The 18,221-nt window shown below is 39.6% G+C and overlaps 1 protein-coding gene across 1 annotated transcript in view; it reads left to right on the top strand.

Annotated features, from left to right (window-relative positions):
- Window positions 1-17,305: 17,305 nt before the first annotated feature.
- LOC145996372 (uncharacterized) overlaps window positions 17,306-18,221 on the top strand; it is a 71,580-nt gene continuing 70,664 nt past the window's right edge. Inside the window, exon 1 of the mRNA XM_083132803.1 lies at window positions 17,306-17,421. Within this exon, the coding sequence (XP_082988929.1) occupies window positions 17,306-17,421 (116 nt within the window). The remainder of the gene's footprint in view (window positions 17,422-18,221) is intronic.

Here is an 18,221-nt window from a genome sequence, read left to right as displayed (position 1 = left end):
ATTCGGTTCAGGATCCTTTTTTCCGACTGAAATTAAATCCGGTCCAGGGACCTTTTTTCAGGATGAATTAAAATTTGGTCCAGGAACCTTTCTTTCGACTGAAATTAAATTCGGTTCAGGATCCTTTTTTCCGACTGAAATTAAATCCGGTCCAGGGACCTTTTTTCAGTATGAATTAAAATTTGGTCCAGGAACCTTTCTTTCGACTGAAATTAAATTCGGTTCAGGATCCTTTTTTCCGACTGAAATTAAATCCGGTCCAGGGACCTTTTTTCAGGATGAATTAAAATTTGGTCCAGGAACCTTTCTTTCGACTGAAATTAAATTCGGTTCAGGATCCTTTTTTCCGACTGAAATTAAATCCGGTCCAGGGACCTTTTTTCAGGATGAATTTAAATTCGGACCACGAACCTTTTTTTTACCGGATGAATTTAAATACGGTCCAGGGACCTTTTTTTCCGGATCAGTTTAAATAGGTTCCCAGTTTAGTATTGAAATGAAACAATACCCAACTTGAACCGATTTTAAATTCTGGGAGAGAAAAGGTTTTGGTCCTGTTACGGAACCAAATAGAACCCAGAGAACGGCAATTAATACTTAATTTAAAAATACCGATTATAGATTTCCATTAATATTAATGTACACAAGGACACGATTATCTTTACAATGGCTTCAACAGGAGAGAGAAACAGGTGTAATAAATGATCTCTCTTTTTGTTGGTTCGCTACCGTTCTTTTTTGACTGCGACAACAAGATAATTATTCTGGTGTAATGGCGACAGCAGACATGCTTGTTTCCTGTGATATATCTCCATGTAAAGCCATTTAATTCTAGCGCGAAATGGCATGTGGAAATTCTGTCTGTTAATGACGCTGCCTGTCGTCGTGTCCATACGGAATGTTGGCGCCATTTTCCACACTCTTCTGATGGCCTGATCCCAATTAAATTTTCTTCGATCACAGAGCGGCGTTCTGAATGTGGAAAGGTATTAATGTTGTCGTGATTGGTTTTTATGTCCCTATGAAATAACGAGCGAAAGGATTATGAGAGATTTAGCAGCGATGTATTAGTGATTATGTGTTCTCCACATCGTACGGAAATCGCCGACAGAACACAAAATACCATAAATATTTAACGAGGGAGTTTCGGAAAGTAACGTGACCTTGTTTCTCAAAAGTGCACAAGAGATGTCGCTCGCGCGAGAAATATCGAGTATTCATGAGTTTTTTGTGAAGTATTCCTGTATTGGAATATTTTCTTAAAATCGTAGCTGTACTAATAATGTTCATAGTGTCTAAAGGGAAGAATTGAAGGAATAATTAGAAATTTCCTTCAACGTCATTTCGATATTTAACCTTCTCCAGAGTTGATAACTTCAGAAATTAAATAAATTGATATACGAAACGATTTATTACAATATAGGCTTCATGATGCACTTGTATATCGAATGATACGTCACTTTTATTATTTAGCGTCCCTTTTCTACCACTTTTGGCTAATCGCGACGATGAGGATAAGCGATGTGCACTAATCAGAACACATACCCTGGTTTATTTTTTAACGAACTCCTTCGATAATTTGTAAATACGTATCCGATTTGAATCCGATTTAGTTTCGCAAAATTTTATCCCCATAATCAGTTGTAGTTTCGTAATAAAGAAGTCGAGAAAACTAATATTTTTAATTTTGTATGTTATCGGTTTTGTACACAAATATAGTGGAGTGGGTTAAGAGTGCGCAGCGGGTACAAGTTCGTACTGCAAATATCTGCGTTCCATTGAAAGTTAGGCTGGCAACAATGAGTGTTGCCAACCTAACTTCGTTATTCGTTACAAAATTACATACTACAACAAATATGTTCAAAATGTTAATATGAGGCGTGGAGAAACGGAAAGGGGAATGTTTGAGGCTTGTTAGGTATAAATTTAAAATTCTGACTGCTTTGGTAGTTTAGATATATGGAATAGAAAACTAACTTACCCACCCACATTCTACATACGTGGGTTGGAAATTTAATAGTGGCAACACTGCTGTATATACGTCATGAAACGGAACCGGCGTTTCTCACTTATACCACATGTTAGTTTTATACCTAAGCTACCTCCCAGTAAATGGACTCTTCCTTCCAACACTAGGCGCATGCGCAGTGACGAGATGAATAGAGTATCGTTGGAGTCGGCGGTCTAAAGTTGTGTAGTCAGAACCCCATATTTTTGGAACATAACCTGCGCTGCGAAAGAAGAGGGGACACTTTCTGCTGAATCCTCCCCATTATCTTGCAGAACAGTGCGCATGTAGCGCAACCTGTGGTTGATTTGTTAGCTCGATGGTGATCTACCAGCCCCTGTGACTTTGATTTGATCCCTATGATGAAGCTTACGAACTGTTCCACAAAAAACCTTCAGGCAATAGACCGCTCCATTCGAACCATCAACTGAACAAGCCCTGCTACAGGTATACTACGACTTATACATCGCTGGTAACGGTTGTAGTACACTATGCTGATGACTACATCGAAGGGCTGTAAAATTTTCACAGAGAGGTATCTCTTTTGTATCATTTGAGAATAAAGTTGCCACTATTAAATTTCCAACCCACATATTTATACTTTACCAATTATGGATAGGTCACTACCAGGCACGTACCCAAGGGGGGGAAGGGGGCCATGCCACCCCCACCTCGAGCCATGAAAAATTTTGATGGAAACCTACAAAAATAACATGGATAATTTTTGAGATTTTGCAAGAATTTTGATTTTCAATAGGTTGTTTCTGGAGAGAAGCAGACTCCAGAAGTCTTCAGTGTAGTATATTTAGTAATTTCAGTTTTTTAACCATTTATGCAAAGCTACTAAATGTTCCAATTTGGTCGGGACAGTTCACCATATTTACTCCCCGTTTTGACTTTTTTTCAAACTGCAGTCTTGATGAGAAAATGTCCTCTTTTTGTGGTTAATTCATATTCAGACATGTTCTTCATTATAAGGATAATTCCATAGCGTTGGTGGTCACATTCAGGGTACGAATTCCCGTGGTGCAAGGAGGATCTCCCATCTTCCCACCAACTATCTTGTTCTATTAAAAAATTTCCCCCATTGAAATTTTCCGAGGGTAAGACTTTGTGTTATAGCAACATAGACAATCAATTAATTTGGACTTCAAACATACTTCACTAAGAATAACATCATAAACACATACAAAGAAAGAATAACAAAGAATGATGGATGCCAGCCTGTGTGTGAATGTTGCATACATCTCTTGCTCTCTCTCTATCTCTTTAGGACTGGCAACAGCAGGGGTAAAAACGTACTTCTACAGTCATAGATAAGATTTTGAAATTATATCAAATTGGACTAGTAAGAAATGTAGCCGTAGCTGCGAAGGTGGTTGTCATTGTCACCCTAGGCCCCCGGAACATAGAAATTAGACCGACCTGTCATTTCTCCTTCATTTCTCACCTCCTTTCGTCGGGAATAAAACATAGCACTAACATGTTAATTTAATAGGAAACTAATGTCTTCTTAAAGTTTCTAATTTTTTGTCCCTCCACGTAGTTATCATTAATTTGCAATCGATTTTGCAGATGTGAACAATAACACACAGTTAATAAAAAGCAATAATTAAATAATATCTAACACTTATTAGAAACACTTCACCTATCTTCTAATTTCTTGATATTTTGAACCAGTCGTTAAAGGAATGAATTTGCTAGTTTATAAATGTAGCAAATTAATTTGTTTATATATGTTTATAAATATAAATATATATTAATTAATTATTTAATAATTGATATATATTTCATGACAATTTATATATATATATATATATATATATATATATATATATATATATATAAAACCAAGGTTTCGGGCTTGGCCCCACCCTCAAAAAATGCTGGGTACGGGCCTGGTCACTACAATGAATATTGTTGTCAAAATTTTACTCACATTGACATACGTCGATAGAGATATTAAGACACACACATACACACACTGGGAGTTAGCGTTTCTTTAGTAGTTTCCGAACAATCAACAAATACCGAATGTTTATAATGATGACGTATACAGACAAATGAGCAGACCAATGGGGAACATTCTGTAGTACAAGGTGGAGGCGGATGGCATAGTGGTTCAGATCCCACTTTAAACTGTAAATCCAGTCCCGATTAGCCTATCTGTGAGTTAAGTGAACCTTCAAACAAAAAATCAAATAAAAATCAAAACATTCTGTAGAATTAATTCGATATTGCTAAGTATGAATCACTCGTTGATCATTAGTGAGACGTCATATCCTCTTTGACTGTCTCCAGTTGAGGAAAAAATTGAAAAACCTTCTTCTGCCAGCGAAACTTTTTCCCAGAAGGCTCTTCTCCTACTTGTAGATAGTTTGTTTTCTCTTAGCCTCCAGGGAACTCGCTTGTCTCTTTCCAGTCAGGAGAGAAATGTGTGTTGCGAGGTAAGAGACTTGTCGCATCATCACGTGACGTTTATTCCTTATCCGTTTCTTGCAGGGCTGCCAGGTCCTAAGGCGTCCTTCCCCTTTTCTCATTATTTCTCTATATTCTTGCGACAGATGCAGTAGGATGGCTTCAGGGTGGAGAAACCCGCCAAATGCCAGTCTCCCTGTATCATGTCCTCACGAGCAGTGTTGCAATCTAACGTCAGACATTCGTTTCGGTGAGGAAGTTCTATTCAGATCTAATAGATTTCAATGTTGCCAACTTGCGTTGTTTTGAACTAGTTTTTATTTTTATTTTAAGTGTAGCGACCTTAACGCCATTTCAGTGGTTCCGGGGATCACAATAGTGACCTACTTATTTATTTTCAAGTGCTGTTGCCGTTTGGCAACAATATTGGCGTTGGAACATTCCAGGAACTCTGTTCGTTCAGCCTTTATTTGAAATATATCCATTGTTGAGTTGTTATAATTTGATTGGAGCACAATAGTGATCCGCGCAACCAATGAGGAGATATTTTTTTCACGTGACCACTCCAATGGGATAACTCTCGTCATCTGATTCGTAACAATACAGTGTGGCATTGATTTTTTTGGGAGAACAACTGGCAGTGACAATTGTGTTTATTTTCTTGTTTCGATTACTCTGGAGTTGCTCTTATGCAGAGTCCTGCCATGTCGTCTTACAGAATGCTTTCTCCTCTCCATATGTCGCCATGTTGCACTGCAAGAAGTTTGGAACCAGCGGCGTGCGGGACTGTTCGAATAAAAACTTGTGAACATCAGGCGCAGCTGTACACCCACATAATGACGATAAGTTCCATATGTCGCCGACAACAAAATCACGAACCCGGTGAAACCTTTTTGAACAACCCTGTACAATCAGAAATCAAGTTTTGACGCTACTCAATTGTGGGTACCCAGCATTTAAGACCCTCCTTTCCATGCCCACTTATGATGCTTAGGAGTAAATTCTGTATCTTAGTGGAACAATGCCACCATGCTGAGCAAGTATATAACGTGACCCTCCTGAAAACTGAAGCAGTTCTAAGGGTATAAAAAGGTCAAGCCACTATGATGCTTTGTGGACTGTGCTACCCACACACGGTTGTTGACAGCAGCCCACGCACTATACGCCACTACGCACAAAGCATAAACTAAACAAGCACTGCCATTCCCACCTACCTGTTTCTCTTCCAACAACCGACTCTGCCGCAACCGCAACGTACGAACCTCTTCCACTTTGAATTTCAACCTGCCGCTTCTTTCTTCTTCTTTCTCTACCCCTTATGCCATTACAGCGTCGGGTATGCCTCCACCCACTGTTTCCATTTTCCTCTGTTCTTGGCCATCTTTATTTCTTGGAATGTCATCCCTCTTTTTCTTCCTATTTCTCCCACCATGTCCTCCATGGTCTGCCTCTTGGCCTTCTTCCTTCTAGTCTTGCCTCCAAGAACTGCTTGGGTTTCCTTTCCTCCTCCATTCTGGTTCCGTGGCCATTTTTCTTTTAATGAATTGGTTACAATTTATGTTTGCTCCAGCTCTTCATTTATCCCTACATTTCTTACTCTGTCTCGTCTTGTTTCTCCTACTAATCATGTCTTTCGGAAGCACTTCATTTCTACAGTTGTCATCTCACTAAGTTCTTTTCGTTGGGCAGCTCTCACTTCTGTACAGTAGTATTAGTTCTATCACTATTTTATATATTTGTAGTTTGGCCCTTGTTCTCGATTTCCAAATATTGTCTGGTTCAATTGGTAGTATGCATTATTTGCTTTTCGGACACGATTTGAGACTTCCAGCTCTATTTTCCCATTTTGATGTAGTATTGTTCCAAGGCATTCATGGCTTGGGACCTGCTCGAGTTGTTTGCGCTTCCTACTTGATCTTCTGTTCGCCTCATCTCCATTACTTTGCTTTTATTTTCATTAACCACCATCCCTTTTTCCTTGAATGATTCTGTCCATTTTAGTACCGTTCTTTGCAGCTTTTCCACTGTATTTGCAGTGAGTACTATATCATCTGGGTAAATGTCTGTTATATCGGAGACACATTTCTTCATTTTTACAGACGAAACTATTTACGGAAATGAGTTTCTGTAGTATTTTGAAAGTTCGTGGAAGTATTTTCTCACCGTAGAATGCTGCACAACAAGAAATAAGCACTTTTGATATAATAAACTTGCATTTTGTGCAAACCGACAACATTATGCCGTTGTTTCCATTATGTACCTGCAGATGGCGCGAGCGTCGAAAGTCACGCGGTCTCGCCAGTGTTTCCATACGTGCCTTTTTTTACCACATTTTTTTTAAACTATGCTTACCTAACCTAACCCAACCTAACCTAACCTTGCCGGAAATGGTTCGTGGGGCTATCGCGAATGGTTTTGGGGGCTATCGTGAATGGTTTTTGGGGCTATCGGGAATGGTTTGTGATGACATAATGAACACGAAGGTAGGTATTTTTCGATTAAGAAGGTTGAAACACTGCATAACCACTTCAAATCGACAAAACACAAGCACGACGCGCGATGATCCACAGCTGTGCGCGCCATATTGTATGTTCCGCAACGGAAGAAAGGACCCAAAAGAATTACTCGTAATGTGAAAAATCGAAGTTATTTTCGTGTAAAGAGCATAATGGCACCTTCAACTATGTTCCGCAATACACAATTGGTAAGTACGAACCATTTAAAACTGAAAATATCCGATAGAAATGTGTCTCCGATATAACAGACATCTGCGTATACCAAAGTTTGACAATACACTGACCTAACGCTCTACATTCCTACCTTCCTCTTTTCTGGTATTCCACTACCAGAGAGCCACTACCACTTAGCTGTTGCACTTCCACCTACCTGTACCAACAATCTACTCTACCACAACTACCAACAGCTTCCACTTTAATTTTCAACCTGTCGCTAACCGAACAATATGGTACGGCTGATGTATCTAACCCAAGCGTTTTCTCCAGTGTAACGTTCCAATTTTCAGCAGCCAGTTCCAATTATTTTGTTTGCTGACAAGCTGTCGCGTTAATAAAATTGCAGGACGTATTGTGACAGAATTTATAAGGCTGAGGTAATCCGGAATGAAGCGCAGTCCCAAGGTATTTTAATAAAGAAATTAAGTAAATAAATTGCAGTGCCATCTATGTTGTTTACCAATCAACAACAGCCGAGGCTATTGACATTTTGAAACGAAGGCTACTCTTCTCGAGTTCTGTCGACACACACACACACACAATTTCATTCCATTTCATATTCGATAAACAACATGTGGGTGTATACGCACACACATATGTAAAATGAATACATCGTCAGGCTAAAAAGGGTAAAGTTCATTTGAATAATTGTTCGTGGAAACTAGGTTCAATTCCGTGTGTGGGTATGTTTTAGTTCACACTTAAATCCTACTTTCAATGTGAACTTTACGCTTCTTGTTCTTTGTTGAATGCGTTTGGCACTATCTTACTGTTTAGAAACATTTTGCAAGATTTTAACAAGGCAGAGTCAATCGGGACAACGTTCCAGGGCACTGGCGTACGCATGATTTTTTCCCCAGGGGGTGCTGGATTTGTAAAAGTGGGTAGTGCATACCTGCTTTCTAGGGGGGCATACACAATAAGGTACTTCGTATATTTAGAACTTTACACTCTCAAAAATGGCAATGGAGGGTAATTTAAGAGGGGGGTATTAACCACTCTGGTTTATCCCGAGTTCTTCACGGCTTTCAATTGAAAATGTTGATTTTCTCGAAATTTCGGAAGGGGGTTGTGGGCCCATGAGCCCCCTCTTTGCGTACGCCAGTATCCCAGAGTCAACGGCGACTGGAAAGGGGGAGGGGTTGTTACAAAACCAACAAGATCATTTTGAATATTTTTAATACTGTTTTTTAAAGACATGTTTTGGATGCTCGATTTATGTTAGTTTGACTTAACCTTTCATAAAAATTTCGGGAATCTGTAGAGAAAGTTCGCGCATAGCGGTAGAGAAGGGGAGGAAGCGAGTGGGTAGAGTTACTTTCCTATTTCTCTAATGTACTATGCCATTCCATGATAACTTTAATTATAAAGGGTGATCCATAAAGAACGCCGGATTTGAAGTTGCTATAAATGAAATTTATTTTTGGAGAAAAAGCACAAAACACATACCATTCTCTTCAGGAGATATTAAGGTTTAAACATGGATAACAATATCAGGCATATGACCCCCCCCCCCCCGCCACTAGCCCTACACGCAATCACTCGGTCCATGAAATTCACCATGAGGTGATCACACATTTCCCCATCAAGTGTGTTGAGGACACGTCGAATTTCTTGCTTAAGTTCCAACAAATTTCGGGGTTTGTTCTGGTAAACGTGTGATTTGGTGTACCCCCACAAGAAAAAGTCACATGGTGTCAAGTCACAAGATCGAGGTGGGAAGGTTTGGTCTCCTCGCAACGAGATTATTCTGTCCGGGAACTTCTCACGCAGCAGATTGATTGTTTCTTCTGAAATGTGGCAAGTTGCGCCGTCTTGTTGGAACCATACGTTTTCGATGTTCATTTGATCCAAACGAGACCAAGGAAAATCAGTAAGCATTGCACGGTAAGGAATTCCATTCACTGTCAGAGCATTTCCTTCTTCGTCTTCAAAAAAGTAAGGGCCGACCAAACCCCCACTCCAAATCCCACACCAAACCGTAACTCTCTGATGATGCATTTCCTTTACCTGAATCACTCTTGGGTTCTCAGATCCCCATATTCGGCAATTCTGCTTGTTTACGAACCCGTTTAAATGAAAATGAGCTTCATCGCTGAAAATGATGCGCTTTGCGAAACCCTCATTCTCTCGTTCCCTTTCAAGGATCGAGTCAACAAATTGCTGTCGTTTTCCATGATCCGCTGGTTTCAGTTCCTGCGTTAACTGCACTTTGTACGCGTGCAAGTGCAGATATTTCGTCAAGATGCTTTGCATTGTTGTTGGCGCCATATGCAGTTCTTGAGCACGACGGCGATACGATTTTGCAGGACTCACAGCAACAGAATCACGCACAACAGCAACGTTTGCTTCACTCCGGCGACTTCGAGGGCGTCCAGGGCTTTTGATGTCTTCTGTTGATCCAGTTTCTTCAAATTTCTTGATCAACCTACGAACAGTTGATTCGTTCGGTGCATGAAGATGACCAAGTATCGTACGGAGTTTCCGAACAGTCACCGCGAAACTTTCACCAGTCTTGTAGTGCGTTTTGACAATCAAAACTCGCTGTTTCTTGTTGTACCTTTCCATGGCGTTAGCAACACACACAAACAGTAGAACAACTGAAACGCTTCTCAACACAAAACCTCAATGATAACTGATAACAACAATCGCACCAACAATGCTGCCAACCAAACAAAAAAAATATGGCGTCCTTTTCAAATCCGGCGTTCTTTATGGATCACCCTATAGTATAACACGTTATTTGTAAACCAACAATTATGAGAACAATTTTTTAAACATTCCTTTATGCAGTGTTCTAGAATTAGGGGCGGAAGAACCAAGCGAAACCCAACTTAACCTCGCAATGTGAAAAGTCTGGTTTTTTACTGGCGCCAGTGGCGGTGATGGATCAAACAATACATTTTAAGGATTGGTTCCTTCCTGCCTCAAACTTTGAAGGTTGACCTCCGTGGCGAAGTGGTTATCACAATGCGCTGCGACCCGGGTTCGAATCCCGGCCTTTGTGAGTGTAACATCATCAATTCATCACTTATCCTCATCGTCGCGATTAGCCAAAAGTGCGGAAATGCGACGTAAAATAGCCTAATGTAATCAATCAGTAATGCGTCGAAAATATGCATATTATGTTTCCATTGTTGACAGAATATGCTGTCCCCTCACAGAAAGAAAAACTATACCCTATCCCTTCGATCTCTGGAGCAAGGAGGCCGCGCATAACGGCAGAGAAAGGAGGGATCGAGTGGGAAATGCGAATCAGTACACGCTGCAGCGAAGGTAGGTAACTGCAGTCGCTTTCCCCCTCCACGCAGTCCCATTCCCTCTCACGTGTTCATTGGAGAAGCCGACTCGCGTCACTACTTGCGCAGACTTTTGTTTTCGTTCGCCTTATCCAGAGATATTTGGGATAGAGTGTATATCCGCCTGTGCACCTTGTGGAAAAATTGTTCCTCATCACCTTAAATAAGCCTTAAATGTTCGATTTCTTACTATTTTTTGTAGCATTGCCACATAAAAAGAACTACTTTTTATCTATAACCCTTTTAAAAATCTAATTTATATACCTACATAGTCGTACACTACTTGAAATGGTCTGCAACAATCTGAAAACGTGTTTCCTCCATCACGTGACCGTTTTCCTGAGAATTGTAGGGTTCGTCGCGAGTCGTTTAAGGTGCAGAAAGGAGTCCCTTTATTCAGTAATGGAAAGGACCTTTTCCGGAAGAGGTCTGGTAAGGAAGGAAAGCCCCGAACAAAGAACTGACACACTAAATCACGCGTCGTTGATTGGAGGACGGAGCACTCGTAACCATACTTCACAATTTGATCAATAGATGTCGTTGACGGAACAATAGACTGCGCGGGACTCTGTGATTGGTCGCTGGCACGAACTGCGTCACAGTTTCCCGCGATTGATGCTTCGTGGCGCGGTTTCCCAATTAATTAAAAGCCTAGCAAGTGCAGAAGGCGAAGAAAGCAGCATGAAAACGATCGTAGGTTCGTTGGAGAGGGAGAGGAAGTAAATATGAGCATATTCTTCTGTGAAATTCCCGGAAGATCTTAATTAAAATTCCTCATGGAGCGTATGGAAGATGTTGGAACTGTTCTCCCTGCACCTGAAGGTGAATTCATGTCGAGTCTTCTGTGTGCTTTAGGCAAGGCTCGGTTTAAAGTTATCTCCATGGACGATATATTACAGAATCATGAGGGTACGGTACAAAACGCAAAAGAAAAATAAGACATGCAGATCAGTGTTTGGAAGTAACTAGTTTTCTTATTACTTCTATAAAAGGAAATTGCATACATTTTTCTTTATGGCAATTAGAAATTAAACTTTGTTATCTTCCTACATGTGGTTTATCTTCTCAATTTCAAATAAAATTCTAAATTTTGTAAAAAAGATCAAGATATTAACTCACTTCCACCACAATAAAACATTCAAAAACAATAAAGAAAAATGTTAGAAAAATATTCATAAGTCTAGAGCCATCTATTGTTCACCATATCAAACCATATCCCAACATAGTAGCGATTTTTTTAAAACTATTTTATTTCAAATTATTCAATAATATGTTAAAATCAGACAATATTGTAAAAAAAACTATGCAGATTTGTTAATATAAAACTTTGTAGAAATTATGTCAACTTGTATTCGATTCTGGAAAGAAAAAATATCAATAAAGAATGAGGTAAAAAAATTATCAAGAACACTACTGAAAGAAGATGGCTGAAGCCTGAAATTGAAAAATTATAAGTATTTGTTTCTTATTTCTTTACCCCGGGTTGCGTTTTTGTTTCACCGAAGCAATGTCACGTGTAATATTCGTATATTTTGCATCAAGTGTTAGAAAAACGTCATAGCTACCTTTAAAAGTAATCAGGTGTTACTTTTTTGCGACAGAAGTAACGTTTTCAATAGTTTCAGTTACTTTCCGTTACGTAAATTACTAATAATTTGTAGGTTTGTGCCAGTTTGCGTTTATATTTGGCCTAATTTTACATTTTGTTTCTCTCCAGTTTAAAGGGGCAGCTGGATGAATTGCACATAAGTAAATAATGAATATATTTTAGAAAAGCATTGCTCTGGGAAATTTATTGTAATTTAAAATTAGAAATGTATTGCCTGAAAATTATTTAACACTATTTCACTTTCATTTGAGAGGGGTATCAGCCCCATCATTCCTCTTTTATTGTACGGCCTTGACTTTAGGATATTAATATCTTAACTGCTGTCTTTAAAGAGGCAAAGTTAACTTCAAGGTAACTTTTTCTTTCGCAGGTTAACCGATATTGGGTTCACAGTTTAAAGGAAACTCGAAGAAGAGAATTTCGAAATGGTTGTCAATTTATACTCGCAGAAGGGCCTCCCGATGGCGCAGTGGTAGCTTCGTTGCCTTGTAATTAAACGGTCCCGGGTACGGTGCCCGGTGGAGACCCATAGTGGTTCGGAACCCACTTTAAAGTCCGCGCGATTATTTTGTCCCCTTTCATGAAACTTAACACTGGCAACAATAGCTAACAATAGCCAAACCGCTCCCGATAAGCGTATGCACTCAGAATACACAAGAATTGGATACCCACTAAATTTAATGTTCAATCCCCCTCTTACTAAAATATCAGCCATAATGTAAGACCTCGAGTTGGATACTGCCCCTCCCCCCACGTTTAATTCAGAATCCCCCCCCCAGAACCCTCGTGTCAATTAAGGCCTAATATGTAATTGTTGGATATTTCGCTCCCCCCTTCGATAATACCCTTAAACACTTCCTTTTTAATATTTATCTGTATTTCTTTTCTCTTTCCATATTCTTTAATTTTGTTTCTCTTTCTTTTTCTTTACCATTTCCTTCTGCTTTTCCTCTTTATCTCTTCTTCAAGCTGGCAACATCGCTTTCCTACTCAAGTTTGTTTGCTTCTACGTCAAGAGTAAACCGCCCGCTTGGGTGTTTCTTTTAACAAAGAGTACCGCTCCCTTTGTTAACCGCTGGGGATATAATGAACGCGCGGACTTTAAAATCTAGGTCTAGTCCCGATTAGCCTATCTATGCATATAATGAACTTAAATTCACGCCGTTTCTGAATGCCCTTGGAGTCACCTTGCAAGAACCAGGGTCGAATTCTTGGAGTTCACTTGCCTCGGTGCCAAGAAGAAAAAAATCCTCGCTGTTGCTGGTAGACTCGTAAATATTTGTGGCTGCCTTGAATTCCCCAACAGGCTATTGCCCCCTCCTACCCTTTCCGTATAAGATCACCTCCAACTTTCACACCTTTTCTGAGAACCATTTTTCACTCCTCCTCATAACTTATGTATTTTTATTATTTTCCGTCTCACATTCTTTCTTCTCAGTCAAGAGATAGGTTGGGGAGATAGAACATCTTCTGCAGCAGCCAAGAGTTATGTGGTTATTGTCCTCTGAGGTCACATCATTTACCTCCTCCTATAGAAAGGAAGCTGCACCATAGCTTCGATTTTTTTCAACAGGAGACATTTGTATAATCAACGACGCTGATGATAGGTCGAACTGTTACTTCTCAATAAACATAGCCAGGAGCCTAGCTTCCTTGTCTTAGACGTTTCAGCGACAATCTTTTAACCTGAACATCCAGAGCAGGCACATAGTTCGAAACAGGGCTGCCAAATTTAGCTCTTCACCCACATTGTATATTTTCATTTTTCAGTGTCGTAAAGGAACTGTCGATAACTTCTTTTGCAAGAGAAAAACTGTTACAGTTCGAGCTACTTACTTTTAAAAGTAGAATTCCTTAATGGAGTAACTGTTATGACTAGTTTAAGAAGTTTAAGAAAAACTGGACCTACAGTTTAAAGTGGAATCCTAACCACTATGTGCCTCCACCTTGTATCGAACACGGTACACCTTGATTGATCGATTGATTTGGTGTTTTAAGTCCACTTTATGCACAGTAAGGCTAATCGGGACTGGACCAACAGTTTAAAGTGGGATCCGAATCATTATGTGCCTCCACCGGGTATCGAACACGGTACACCTTGATTACAAGGCAATGACGCTACCGCTGCGCCATCGGGGATACCCGATCGGTATAAAGCCAGCTATATTTTTGTTCCCTGGTTATTAGTATGAGTCATAAATGGTGTCTGTAATCGTAAATTCACACCAAATTAAATTGCCTCGTTCATCGCACGTTTGTATTCTTTCCCCTCGCTTAGACTGCCTTTGAAAACGTGTGGTATCTCCTTGTATTGTATACTGACAAAATCTTCCAATGGCATACGTTGCCATAGGCTGTTTCAATGGTCGTCCCGGATTTGGCCAAATCCCCAAATTTGGAACAAAGCCGCGAGATGCAAATCGCACGAGATGAATGCAATGAGCTTCAGTGCGGAGGCTCATTCATCTTTGTAAGGGAGAGGATATCTGTGTACAGAGGACAATACACGCTGCTAAATTGAATAGGAAATCCAGAGGCGTCCGAGATAGTTTGACGTCATCCGATAGTTTCCGTTCTCTAGGAAGTTACTGTTTTTTCTTGATAGTTTTGGAAGGCGTTCTGTGGATGCTTAGAAATATAGGTATCAACAAGAAATCCACGTAGTTTCTATGTACAGTAGTCGGTTTTGTGTCCGGGAGAGATCCAAAAGTTCCCAGACTGCAATTTCCCCTCTGTAGTATGTCGATATGTTGCTTTGATTTGTCATACACTGCAAGTATAACTCATGAGTAGAGCCCGGAAGTTTGGCAAAATGCCTCTTTTTATCTACTGCATATATTGATCAAATTTTTCCGGATATACGTTTCTTATGTTGTATCAAATGTTTTGGAAGCCTTTTCATTTTGCCTATTTTGCCTATTTGGGACCCCACTGCCTATTTTTAATTATAATGCCTTTTTTTTGCCTTTTCAATGAAATTTGACAATTTTTTTTAAAAAATGTGTATATAAATTATTTTTCTCCCAAAAAACGTTGTTGGCATTTATTTTTCTTCCGTTTATTATGTAAATAATTTTCGCCTTATTTAAGTAATATTGAACTCACGCATGTTTCAACATTGCTGAAGGAGAAAAGTGTGAGAAAAAAGTATTTCATGCTGAGTTAGGATATTGCCTTTCGGTTAACATTTCTTGTGCATGATTGACTGCTGAAATGGACAGGTTGATTTCGAACACAAAGAAGATATTTCTGAAATCTCCCTCTCGAACCTGAAAATTTCAGGAAGTTGCGATTGAGCTTAGTTTACCTCAGCAACCAGTCTTGACGAGATGGGGAACCTGGATATCAGCAGCTATATATTATGCTAACAACCTTGAAAAAATCAGTGAGATGATCGATGCTCTTCCAGAAAATGAAGCGGCTTCAATTCGTGAAGTGAAAAAAAAAAAAAAAAACCTGTGCTATTCAAATTTATTTTTGCACATTATGGGGCATTACCAGAGACAATTACAATTATAGCATCCATGAAAATGTTCGAGGAATCTATGCAGCAGATGATGGAAGTGCCAGGAGAAAAGGGGTGAGCTGTTGCGGAAAAGTGCTAACGGGTAGTGAGTGCAAATGAGGACTTGAAACAATTGAAAACAATTTGTGATATTCTAAAAGGTGAAAAGGCTGTTACCGAAATGAGTCCAGCTACATTAGCTTGTTTTATGTATGCTACAATAACTTCTGTCGAAGTAGAAAGATCATTTTCTAGTATGAAAAACATTCTCTCTGACTGACGACTATCAATGAATGTTGAGAACTTAAAAAACACCTTGCAGTTATGTGCAATGAAGACGGAGAAAATTGAAATGCTCTTCCCAATTTAGATTTTAACATTTTGCCAGAAATTAGAGATAAAAGTAAGCGACTTCCAAGTGTGCCTTTTTTCGGTTTATTTTGCCTTTTTTTTTCATTTTTAGTGCCTATTTTCCACATTATAAATGCCTTTTTGCCTGCCTATTTTAACGAAAATAAATGCCTGAACTTCCGGGCTCTACTCATGAGTGTTGATGGATTATAATGGAAAGCGATTAAATATGTAAGTGTTTAAGTATTCTTCCATAGTTTCTCTCTTCATGCTCTATGTACGAGGGTAAGTCGGTACGTAGGGCACAAACGTTGATACTAACTTGATAATTGTTTTTATTTTTTAGCATAATCTCCACCTATATTAATTCACTTATTTCATCGCTTTATCAGTCCACAAAAACCAGATGCTTAAAAGTCTTTGTGCTGCCACCTAATGACACCTTTAGAAACTACTCACTATTATTTTCAGCTATTCCACATCAGTATGTGTCTTATTTATTGATTTGTTGATTATCTGAACTCTCACGAGATGGCACACTCGATAATTAAAATAAAGTATTTGTTTCTTACGTTCTAGCTAGTCCCTTTTCGAATCATTCTTCAAGATTTTTTGGCATAAAATAACACCTAAAAACCGATAGTATTTTCTTATATCTATATTGTACTTTAATGTCACACGCACGTATTCTCGGTATTAACAACCACGTGTTAGTATTCTACATTGCTTCATAAGGATCAACACAAGCCAATACTAAGTGCTAAGAGCTTTAAACCTGGTCCTTCTAAACTACAATTCCGCTAAAGTCTAATAATGCATGTGCGGGTAGATTAGGAGAACCAGCTTTAGATCTCTCAGCATTTAGTTTTGGCGTTTGTTGCAAGCTGGGTGTGCATCGCACCAGACCCATTCACCCAGTAGCCTAGAGAGGAGGAGATAAGGGCAATAAGTATCCCAATACACATACAGTGTAAGCCTACCCCGCGCGATGTGAGAACTGAGTTGGAATTCTATTTATGACACTTGTAGGGGAAGGAGGTAGGAACACGTGAATTCTTTAACCAATCAGATTGCTCCAGTTACCATGGTGACGGGAAATACTTGTATACTGCATTGCAATTCCTCAGAGCAACAGTTCGGAGTCCAAGGATTGGTTACCGGTTAAAAATTGAATGACTCTTCCCGAAATGCGACAGAAGGGTACGTGTTGACAGCAGAAGGTATTTACGATTAGGCAACGTCACTTTTTGCACCTTGAAACTCCCACATCTGGAGACGAAATGTCTGTCTCGGCAGTCTCATCACGATGGGTTTAATGGAAATGCCTCAATACAAAAAAGGACAAAGCTCAGGAAGAGGAACGAAAAAGATGAGGATGGTATGATGATGATGAAGAAGAAGGACCCATGCCTGGCAAATTCGAAGCACAGCTTAGCTGAAGCTAAGCACTTCCTTCAAGCCGTTGCAGTTCGAGAACGAAGGACGGAGAGAGAGTCAGGGTGAGAGAATGGGAGAGAGGAAGGGGGAGTGTGCGAGAACGAGAATTAGAGAAGGAAAAGAGTACGAGATAGAGGGGAGAGAAAACGAAAATGATAAATAGAAAAGAAAACGAGATAGATAGAAATGGAGAAAGAGAGAGGAAGAGAGATAAAAATAGATAGAACGAAGTAGAAAAAAGCAGAGAAAGGAGAAAGAGAGATTGATAGAGAGAACGAGAATAAGAAAAGGAAAGACAACGAAAGAGATAAAGGGCAAAAAGTGAGGGAAGGGAGAGAGAGCGAACGAGAAAGAGAAGGAAGATTAAAGAAAGTGCGAAGTAAAGAGAGACAAAAGGAAGAATAGAGAAAGATAGGGAGAAAGAGAGATAGAAAAAGAGAGAGGGTGAGAGAGAGAGAGAGTGAAAGAGTCTTTCTTACTTCTCGCTATCTTCGTGCTCCAGAAGGACTCGCGGGACCAAGTTCCCGTGGGACTCCAGCGGGAATATCTCCGAAAAAGTTATTTCCAGAGAGGACAGCTAATCTTTCGAATTATGGGCCTAACACAATAGACCTCTTCGAGACGTACAAGACAATTTCTCAGCTCGCCTTTCGAACGCACGTATCTAGAAGTATTTTAGAGAATATACTGTGTTACGTTTACCGTACAGGTGTTGCTGAAATTTGTGTGAATTTTATTAGAACTGGAAATCAACCTGTGGTTCTTGTACCGTTCAACCCACAAAACTAACGCCACACCAGTACCGTAACTAACATGTATTGCGCCCCTCCCCCCTTAACTTTCAGTTGTACGCCCCTACTCG

Source organism: Lepisma saccharinum, chromosome 12, assembly GCF_977018435.1.
Source record: "Lepisma saccharinum chromosome 12, izLepSacc3.1, whole genome shotgun sequence".
In the NCBI taxonomy this organism is placed as follows: domain Eukaryota; kingdom Metazoa; phylum Arthropoda; class Insecta; order Zygentoma; family Lepismatidae; genus Lepisma; species Lepisma saccharinum.
This window is presented reverse-complemented; position numbering and strand designations above follow the sequence as displayed.